This window comes from Ochotona princeps, chromosome 22 (assembly GCF_030435755.1).
Source record: "Ochotona princeps isolate mOchPri1 chromosome 22, mOchPri1.hap1, whole genome shotgun sequence".
Classification (NCBI taxonomy): domain Eukaryota; kingdom Metazoa; phylum Chordata; class Mammalia; order Lagomorpha; family Ochotonidae; genus Ochotona; species Ochotona princeps.
This window is the reverse complement of record NC_080853.1, coordinates 35,891,164-35,901,510: the sequence shown is the minus strand read 5'-3', so window position 1 is coordinate 35,901,510 and position 10,347 is coordinate 35,891,164. Positions and strand designations below refer to the sequence as shown.

The 10,347-nt window shown below is 61.1% G+C and overlaps 1 protein-coding gene across 2 annotated transcripts; it reads right to left on the bottom strand.

Moving 5' to 3' along the window:
• Positions 1-715: 715 nt before the first annotated feature.
• On the bottom strand, positions 716-9,058 carry CDC25B (cell division cycle 25B). 2 transcript variants are annotated; one of them, XM_058679574.1, is made up of 16 exons: positions 8,730-9,058; positions 7,916-8,037; positions 7,274-7,325; positions 5,625-5,666; positions 5,496-5,532; positions 5,172-5,297; positions 4,931-5,053; positions 4,701-4,838; positions 4,299-4,379; positions 4,024-4,203; positions 3,837-3,932; positions 3,413-3,475; positions 3,175-3,273; positions 2,881-3,014; positions 2,045-2,156; positions 716-1,904 (listed from the first exon to the last, which is right to left on the bottom strand). In XM_058679574.1, exons 1-16 carry the CDS (start codon positions 8,897-8,899, stop codon positions 1,764-1,766), a joined length of 1,716 nt encoding a protein of 571 aa, XP_058535557.1. In that variant the 5' UTR covers positions 8,900-9,058; the 3' UTR covers positions 716-1,763. The 2 variants fall into 2 exon arrangements, with proteins under 2 accessions (XP_058535557.1, XP_004593437.3); XM_004593380.3 differs by having other exon boundaries at positions 4,701-4,835; positions 8,730-9,056.
• Positions 9,059-10,347: the final 1,289 nt, after the last annotated feature.

Here is a 10,347-nt window from a genome sequence, read left to right as displayed (position 1 = left end):
AGCAAACTCGAGAGCTACACCAAGCACACTCCATTGGCTCAGCCCTCTGAGTCTATGAGTAAAGACCCTGCCTCTGGGACAAGCTGGAGACAGGTCCAGTGCTCCTCAGATGTGGCCTGGGAGTCCAGAGTGCCTTTGGGAAATGGCCTCTACCTTCACATCTGCAGAATGGGCTGAATGACCTTTGCACTCTCTGCTGCCACCAGTGAGTGGTCACCCCCTGCCCAGTCTCAGCTGCAGCACACACAAAAAGACTACTGCACGTAGCCTGTGCCTTCTGCTACATGCCAATGCAGCACCCCATTTCTGCAGGTGCCAAGAATTCTTTGTCCCACCCCGGGCTCCTGTTTGGGGGTTGGGGCCATCCCTATAGTGGCCATAGGAAGGAGTTCCCACAGAGACTTCCTGACGGGGCCTTTCTTCACTTCTTTGAAAGAACAAGGCTGGGGGCGACTCCAACCCTTAAAGGCCCTTCCAGACACCTCAGGTTTTCCCTAAGGGCAGAAGGGAGTCCCTCTGGTCCCTGGTGCAGAGTACAGGAAGGCCAACACCAGAAGCATTGGGGCAGCTGATCAAAGAGGGGTAGACACAGCTTCGGCAGGAACGGCAGACACCATCATGCAGTCCTCTTCCAGGAAGTCTGCTGAGCTGCCCCCAGCACCCCCATCCCAACTGCTGTGGTCTCAGCCAGGGCCCCACGGGACACACCAGCTACTCCATTTGCTCAGTGCTTTATTAAACCAAGGCCCTACAGATGGCTCATGGGGCCTCCGAGCGCAGCCCTTCTCACATCTTTGAGATTCAGAGTCCAGAGTGGACTGCTTTAGCTGCTTCAATAACATTTCCTCTCACATATTCCCACGCCCTAAGTATCAAGATTTTTGTTTACACAGATAACACATATGGTCTTGTCACAGGCTAGCATGCCCACAAAATGCCTCTGACCAATGGGCATGCGGCCACGACCACTCACCCATCTATCCATCCATACTTCCATCTGTCCATCCACCTGTGATGGGACAGCAGCAAGTCCTGACCACTTGAGGCCCAGGGCTCACAGCGGTGGGGGCGGGCTTGTGGGTCAGGACCCAGGATGCTCACAACCCTTGCTGGAGCCACACAAGCTGGGGCCCAGGTGTATTTCTAACCCCAGCTGGACACGGGGAGCCCAAGCAGCCGGCCAATAGGTCCTGAGATGGGCCAAAGTCCCACAGGCAAACCAAGCACACAGCTAACACTGACACAGAAGCAAGACACACACTCCTGCATTGAAGGACAGGGAAAAGGAACAGAGACAGGGGCCAGATGGCAGCCATGCACATGGTTCCTGGAGATGGCAGGGCCAGCCCAGGCCCTGGTAAGTGCATACTGGGTGGGAAGCTCGGCTCCTGGCTGCACCCAGCCTCAGCTGGGGCACACACAAAAGGACTCTACTGGACAGAAAGATACACTTGAACCAAAACAAGGAAGAGACAGGAAAAATGCTCCTGCTGGGCCCAGAACACTTCCTTCAAGCTGGCACTCCCCCAACTTAACTGACCCAACAGGCTGGGCTCTGCAAAGAGAGCAGTGGGGGTGCCCAGAGACACAGCGCCAGTACAATGAGGGCATATGGAGAGACAGAGGGGGCAGGACAGACAGACAGGACCTCCCCCCATAGCACCTGGGGCCTCTGGTAGGCCCTCAGCCCTGCAGGGTTCCGGGCAGCTGGTGGCCAGGCCCTGCCAGGCAAGGAAGGGGTAGGCCCGAGGTGGGCGAGGGGGTCACTGCTCCTGCAGCCGGCTGCACAGCTCCCGGCGGCTGCGTTCCCCGGCCCAGCTGCGTGTCTTGAGGCGGAAGGCCCTCAGTTCATCCTTGAAGGCCTCGTGGTGCATGGGTCGGTAGTCCTGGGGCTCACAGAAGTTCTAGAAAGTAGGCATGGTGGGAGCAGTTTCAGTCAACTTGGGGGGAAAGTGCCTCGCTCTCCCTTTGGCCCAGCTGAACCCTTTCCCGCTACGACCACCCCCGCCCTAGTTTGCCTCACTGCAGTCCCCCACCATGGTACCGGATGTTGTGGGAAGAACTCCTTGTAGCCGCCTTTTAGGATGTACATCTCGGGGTAGAAGAGGTTAGGGTAGTCGTTGGCAGCACGATCTCGCTCCCTGATGAAGCGGCACCTGCACCAGCACCGGGCAGCGGTAGGCTCAGAGCCCGGCACACAGAGGACAGGGTCCTATGCCCACTCGCATGCAAGTGATCATGTCAGTCTGACTACCAGCTACAATGGGGCTGGGAGATGTGGGGGAAGCAGGGCTGTGGACTGGAAGGTAGCAGACATCTCCACAAGCCAAGCAGGAGCGAGGAAGGAACAGACACGAGTGGACAGAGTGGGGAGACCTGGGGAGGACTCAAGGCTGTAGCCAGGGACTCTCCCAGTGTCCAGGTGCAGGTGGGAGCCACGTGCCATTGCCCTGGGGTGGGGGAGAGCTGGGCAGCAGGCTAAAGGACTCCCCACACTCCAGGCCAGGCTGCAGAGCCACTGGCATCAGAGGGACCAGGGCAGTGCCCGAATGGCAACAGACAGAAAAAGTACAAAATGAGGAACCAGGTGCCACGGGCAGAAGGGGGCACTGAGAGGCATCTCACACCAGAGGGGTCTGTATCGCTACAGGCCGCCACAGGGTCCCTGGAGCCACCAGAATTAGAATCCGACTTGGTGGTGGCAGCAATGGTGCGGAGGTGATGAGAGGCCCAACAGGGAGGAAGCCAGAGGGACACGGGGGAGGTGGTACCTGTGCCAATGGCTCTAGGCCATTTGATGGGGCCCATCCCAAGGCCATCCCCACAACCTCGAGGGAAGGCTGGAGCAGACCCAGGGAGCTGGGCAAAGCTGGGACTCACATGCGAGGGCCTCGCTCAGAGGAGAATTCACAGTGGAAGATGAGGATGATTCTCTTGTCCAGGCTACAGGGCACCATGGGACTCTGCAGTAGGAAGGTCTCGGCGTCCCGTTCCAGGGGCAAGTTCACGGCCGACTGTCAGAGGAGCAGGCTCAAGCCACAGCCTCGGATCCCCATCTCAGGCTGAGCCCCACCTCTGGCTGGGCAGGGTCTTTTTCCATGAGAAGGGACCGCCCACCCGTGCCGACAGACACCCAGCACCCTAAGTTGTCCTCTGGGCGTCCCTCCCACTCACCTTGATGTGCCCGCCTTCGTACTCATAAGGGTACCTGCAGTCTACAATCACAAACTTCTCCACGATGTTGCTGAATTTGCCCATCAACAGGGCCACCATCTGGAGGAGGCCATGGGGGCGGGGGTCAGTCCCAGCAGATCAGGCCGGGGGCCTTCTTGCTGGTCTAGCACATGCAGGCCCACCCCTGGGGGTGGGCCAACAGCCAGACGGCAGTCCCATGTGCACCTGCCCTGCTCACCGTTTCTGGGGAGATGTACTTGAGATCTTGGTGTTTTCCATCCACAGTCTGCAGGAGGAAAGCCTGAAGGGAGGGGAGGAGCAGGTGAGATGGAGAAGCCCAGAACACATCTGCTTTGGCTTCCAAGTGCTCTCATAATACCTGCAAGATACCCTCTGGGTCTGACACCTGGGAAGCAAGCTTTCAAGCAGTAAGAGAATAAGGGGAGATGGGCCGACTCCCTGTGTGTTCTCCCCAGCCCAGGAGGAGGTGGCACAGGGAAGCTCAGCTGGACATTAGTGGGTGTTTTCCAAAGCTGAGCTACAACACGTGCCTGGACAGACTCCAGATGTGGTCCTAAGACAAGGACAAGAAGACACTAGGTGCTCCAGTGGCTCCTGGGCTAAGGGTGCACGACCCTCGAGCAGGGCCACCGTCATTGTACCTTAGAGTAATCTCCAATGAGCCCCCGGTGGTCACTGTCCAGGATACTCTCAATCTCATCGTTACACAGGGACTTGGAGCGGAGGACGCGGGCTTTCTGGGAGGGGGAGGCAGACAGAGGCCAGGGTGAGGGGCCAGCGCCCCCTTTCCTACCCCGTGCGGAGAAGCCAACCCCATGAGGCACTCACGGGCTGCTGGGGTTCCCACGGCTCCTCCTTAGGAGGGGTGCCACTCCTGCGTCGCTTGCTCTGAACCGGCACATCCCTGTCCTGCGGCCGCTCCATCCTCTTAAGGATGGGCCGGATGACACTGCAGGGCATGGATGGAGAGCGGAAGAGCCGCTGGCACTTGCTGAACATGACGAGGTCCTGGCAGGGGTGGCAGGTCAGTCAGAGCGCCTGAGCCCACCCAGCTCCTGAAATCCCACCTAGAGAGGGAGCAGCCCTCCCAGCCCCAGGCACACCTGCTCCTCTTGCTTGTCCACAATCTTGACCAGTGGGGCACTAATGAGACTCTCCATGCCCGGGGGCACTGCACTGTCATCCTGTAACCAAATCAGCAAGGATTGGGGACACCCATGGGGCACTGGCCAAGCCCCCAAAACCCAGGCCAGCACCCACGGGGCACTGGCCAAGCCCCTCCAACCCCAGGCCAGCAGCCTTCCCCGGCAGGCACAAGCCCGCCTCCCTCCATTCTAGCCCCAGCCGCCCACTCCTCTGATCAGCAAGGGGTCAGACTTGACTCTGTTACCTTGAACTCTTCTGACATTGGGATGAAGCTATAGACTCGCCGTAGGGGCTCGGATCTCTTCCCCAAGGGAGCTCCCAGCAACGGGAGACATGGGCCTGGCAGGGCAAGGCTCTACCTTTAAGTCACTCTCCAGGATGTCCACAAATCCATCGTCTTCCTCAGCAGTCCCTTGGACTGGAGTCAGAGATAAGGAGGCCTGGGCCAAAGGACGCAGCTCTTCCATTTCCATCTTCTGCTCCGGGCTGAGATGCTGCTTGAAGACAAGGGGCCAAGCTGTCTGTGGGGTGGAGATCAGGGCCTGGGGCTCAGGGACCCTCTCCCTCTACCAGGCTGCCTCCAAAGTACCATCAGATTGGGGGCCGAGCTGGGCCTCTGGGTAAAAGCTTCTCGACGGCTGGCCCATTCTGTCAGGGCGCGTGTGGGGCTGGGATGTGTGGGCTTCCACGGCATCTTGAAGACAACCTCTTCCTGGGGGCAGGGTAAGAGAAGTGATGTCAACCAAAGCCAGAGGACCGGCACCCGCCCCACCGCCCCAGGCGGCAAGGAGTCTCCCTGGAGCCCGCCGGGTTGGGCCTTTGGAGCTTACATTCTCTTTGTCCTCCTCCAAGCTGCTGGCCGCACAGCAGCCACCTGCCTCGCGCTTCCTCCAGCCATGCAGCGTTTGCGAGTTGGTGACATTGCGCAGCACGGGGCTGTGGCCCAGCAGCCTCACCTGGGGAACAGCAAAGGCTGAAAGCTGTACCCACTTTCTCCCAGCCCTCTTCTGACCATCTCCCCAGTGCCTCACAGCGCCCCACCCCACCAGCCCAAGGACCCTCCCCAGCTGTGTCAACTCATCTCCCCTCTGGGAAGTGGCCCTGGGACTGGCTGGAGGACCTTGGGCTTCCCCTGAGCCCCTGAGGACACTCACGGGCAAGGACTGGAAGCGTCTGATGGCAAATTGCTCGCTGCAAAGGAAATGGGCCAGTCAGGACAGGGAGAGCAGACAGGACTCAAGCCCTATGCCACTCCAGGGAAACACAAGGCCAAGGATACTTACCTCCGGATGACCCGGCTGGCTGCCTGGATAACCTGTTCAAACCTGGGGAGAGAAGGGGCCCCTGCAACCCATCACCCGCCTCCAGTCACAAAGTCCAGGGGTAATGCCAGCCAGAGGGAGGGGAGGCGGGGAGAGGGGAGTGCCTGAGGCCAGTGGGGCCCAGGTACTGCGGAGGGGGCAGCTGAGAGGCAGCCTGGGGTTTGAAAGACTGCCCTGAATAGACAAGGGCCCAGAGAATGGCCGTGTAGGAGACAGCTGGGGCAGGTCGAAGGGTCGTTGAGGCATCACCAAGGCAACAGTCTCGCCAGCCTGCACGCAGGCCTTCCACCTGTATGCAAATCACCTCAGTGGGGGCCATATGGCCACCAGGCAAGGCATCCATCCATCCCATGACAACAGGCTGTGGGCACCCAGCAATGGGCATCCCCCAGGGCCCGTATGTCAGCGAGGCCTGGGGTGGAGCTGGCCTGACTCCCCCTCCCCCGTGGCCAGTGGATTCCCCAGTGACCTCTGTGTGGGGTCACATCCTCTCCTCCCTCCTATGGAATTTTCTAGGATCCAGCTTCTGTCTCCAACCCCTCCTCCTGCCTTAGAAGAGGCCAGCAGGCAAGGAATTCCAGCAGATGTTCCTTCTGAGGCCAGGGCGAAGACTTCTGGATATGAGCCCCACCCCCAGCAATGTGACGAGAGACCACCTGCCACGCCAAGCTTTTGTGCGCGCGCGCACACACAGCCTCTTTCTGAGAAATTCTGTGTAACCGCCACAGCAGGTGCAGAGCAGGGTGGAGGGGGCATGCAGGCCCCAAGTGATGCCCCACCCCCCACCAGAGGAAGGGCTGTGCCCAGCCACGGGTATCCAGGTTGATCCAGCTCATTAGCTAGGTCTTCAATCTGCACCTGGGCCATGGCTGGGGGTGGGGGGCGGTGAGGCAAGGACAGCTCCACCTCAGCCACCCTCAACTCTCTCTCCATTTCCTGTTTGTGTACTAACGCTGCAACCCAGCCCAATCTGATCAAAGGCACCGGGGAGGAAAGACAGTCACAGCCGTCATTGCCCTAAACCCACAGCCAGAGTCCCCAGCCTGGGCGAGGGATGCTCAGCTGCCCCTACTAACGACTGGCAGCTGCTCCACCTGCTTGGGTCCTCACAGCTGGATGGGAACAGCTGTGCCATTACTCCTGCCTCCAGCCCCAACACACACTACGGGAGGCATGTGGCCTGAGCAGAGATCACCAGCTCTCTGTCCATTCCCTCTCACACAAAGGGGCTGGCCGGTGGGCCAAGTGTCTGAAGCCTAGGGCTAGACCCAGTCTGTAAGCAGCTGCCATTTGTATAGCATTGGGTTGAATGGCAGTTTTGAATTAGCTGGGACATATTTCATAGCTTAAAATGAAGTGTGGAGGCAGAAAAGGCAGATGGCACACACATCAGGTTTTGTTTGCACAGACCAGGGGCTGTCTGGGGTCCAGCAGTCACTGCTCCAGGGGGACACGGGTCCCCACCAGCCTTGGTCCTGAGGCCAAGGGGAAAGTCAGCAAGAGCCCTGTGTAGGCAGCCCAAGGAGGCCATCCGCCTTCCCAGGCCTTTCCAGCGAGTGTAGTGGGCCGGTACTGGCCCCTAGTGCAGGGCTCCCCCAGCATCTACTCACGTCTGCTCTGCCACCTGGGGGTCCACAGGGCTGGGTGAGTCCATGCAGAGACCTGCAAGCATGGAGGGCCTGGCCGTGAAAGCTGTCCCATGTCCTATACCTTTCCCCCACCACGTCTCAGGGAGGGGAAGAAATCCCATTTCTACTTGCCGTCTGGATGACACACACCCTGTTCCCCAAAAGGCGCAGGACTTCCCTCCCTGTTACTATGGAAACTCCTCTATTCCATATGTGTGTAAACCACAGGGCTTACTAAGCATTTTGTCTCCATTGGGCTTAAAATAACTTGTTCTAGAAGAGATTATGGCTTTTTAAGGGAAAAGTTACAGGCTCAGAACACTCGGAGGACCAACAACCTCCAGTCTCTGGCGGCTCGCAGGTGGGGCTGGCGCCTGGTTTCACATAGGTGAGCTCTGCTTCCCTCAGAGGGCCCCACCCTCCCACCCACTCCACCGCGGCTGCGGGTCTGGGCTGGGTGGGTCCACCAAAGGCGTGTCTTCCTCCCAGTGCTGTTGCCCAGGGCCAGGCGGGAAGCCTTCTGGGCACTCCAGGTAGTGGGAAGAATGTTAATCTGATTCAGGAAGGAGAACATGAACCCCACCCCAAAACTCAGACCTCCCAGGGGGCACCTGTGGGCCTCACCTGCGTCAGAAGATTCCGAAGAGTCGGAAGAGGAGCACTCCGACGCCTGGCGGGACATGGACAGGCGTGCCAGGTGGCTGCTGTGGAACAGCAGGCTCCCTGCAGGGCTCCTTGGGGTCTCACTGCGCAGGGAGGAGGGACCCAGGAGAGCAGGAAGGTGAATTCGGGTCTCAGGCTGGCCAGTCCCCTCTCCCCTCCTGCCGCTCCAGGTCCCCCACCTGCTTCTCAAGCCCAGGCAGGCTCATTCCCCCCATGCTTGGCTTACGAAAGGCCTTCCCAGTGGCTCGGGGAGTTGTCACTGGGCGGGAGCAAGGGGCCTGGGCTAGGGGTCAGTGGGGCAGCCCAGAGAGCGCTTCCTCCCCCCTGCCCCCACTCCATCCCCATCCCCATCCAGGGCCATCTTGCAGAAAAGGCCCATGCCTGGGTATCTATTGCTGCTGTAGGAGGCAGCCGGCTCACTTAGGGAGCTGCTCCAGGGTCAGTCACCTGACCCTGGAGACAGAAGCAGAGGGGGAAGGGTGCAGGGTGATGGGCTTGTGAGAACCCTTAGTACCAGCCTCCACTTCCCCCTCCCGGCTCAATATGCCCCGCCTGGGGAAAATGGAGGAGACCTGGGCCGACTTTCAGGAGGCAGCGTGGTGGAGGCACGGGGGTCTAGGATGGGGTGGGATGACGGAGACCCAGAAGAGATCACTCGACGGGGCTGTCGGCCCTGGTCCCGGCCCCCCCCCCCAAGCAGACAGGGCCTCGCTCTGTGCCACCCCCTGGTCCGTCGCCCACCCACCCCTCGTCCAGCCTTCTGAGGACGTCCTACCTGCCGAGCCCGGCCAGGTTGTGCATGGTCTTGGTGAGGGTGGTGACCGGCGAGGAAGCGACCGCGCGCTCCGGAGACCCCAGCCGGAGGCCCGGGAGGTGGCCCGGGCGCGGGGCGCCCTCGTGCACGCGGGCCGGACTGAGGGTCGAGCATGTTGGCGGCACCTCCATCGCACCGGAGCGCCGGCTAGGGGGCCGGGGTCGAGGTGGAGGGGGCAGGGAGCGGGTCCGGGGTTGGGGGAAGGGAAGGAGGGAGGAAGCGCAGCAGGACCGGGAGCCAGGGAGGAAAGGGATGCGGGGAGGGTGGGGAGGGGTGAGGGACGCGGGACTCCGGCACCAGTCCGGGAAGCCTCTGGTTGCAGCTGCCACCTCCACTCCTTATATATTCGAAAAATAACAGCGGCCGCGCCGCCGGACGCCACCAATGGGGGCGCGGGTTCGAGGAGGGCGGACCCGGAGGCGGGGCCCGCGGAGAGCGGCGCGGAGGCTGGACCAGCCCGGCCCGCCCAGCCCAGCTCGGCTCCCGGCCTCGGGTGGAGCGGAGGAATCGGGGTTCAACCCACGGCCTACTCGCCGCCCCGAAGCGGCCCTGCCGAGTCCCGGCCTGGGCACAGGGCTTGCAGCCTCACCCCACCTAAGCCGGCAGCAGCTCCCGGGCCGCCCTCGGAAAGGGCGCCCCGCGGTTAGCACCGTGCACGAGCTGCGTCCGCGGTCCCATTTCACAGACGCGGACGTGGAGGCCTGAAGCTCTCGAGCTCCTTCGAGGTTACGCGTGATTCCGCAAACCCCCCGCCCCTGCGGCCGAGCGGCCCCACAGCGTCCAGTGCAGGTGGTGGGAGGACGCTAGGGGGCCGGCGCCCCGCTGACCGACGCATCCCGAGACCACCGCGGGTCCGTTTTTCTCCTAACAGCCCAGAGGCGACTCTAACCGTTGGACCAGACCCGGATGACCCGTGGCTTGGCAATGCTTGTGTCAATGGTGCAGTGTTGTTTAACTCTTGTTTCTCTGATGACCGAGAAAGTAGAATTTGTCGGCAACGTCTAACTTACTTTCCAGCTAAGCCCCTGTTTTCTTGGATTGAGGCCTCCAAGGCAGTGTCCCCCAAAAGCTAGTGGACGGGAAACAGCGCACCTCGATTCCCCAGGGAAGTCGGACTTCTCGCTGATGACTTGGGGGTGGGGAGGTGCAGCTCGCACGCCCCACGCCCTTTCCGGGTCAACCGCAACCTCGCCCCTGGGTGGGGTGGGCAAACGGGAGTGGCGGAGTGGGGTGAAGAGGACCGCAGACCCGCGGTGAGCCTGGGGGACGCTCCGGCCCCACCTGAGAGGCCACTCTGAACAACTTGCCCAGCCCCTTTGCCTGGGCCAGGGCTGAGAGCCGGCTAGGGCCACTTCCCGGTCACCTCGCCAGGGCCAAGGCTCCCGCTCAGTCCCTCGGGTCGCTGCCCACACTGCTGGCAGGGAGAGGGGACTGAGCCCCTGGCAGGCGGTGCAAGACAACACTGCCCAGAGGGTTGCATTTTCAAAATGAACACAGGAAAAACACGCCCCCTCCCAACACACACCGGATGTGGGGAGGTCTGAGGGCGGCAGGCTGGAACCCCTTGAAATCCTACAGT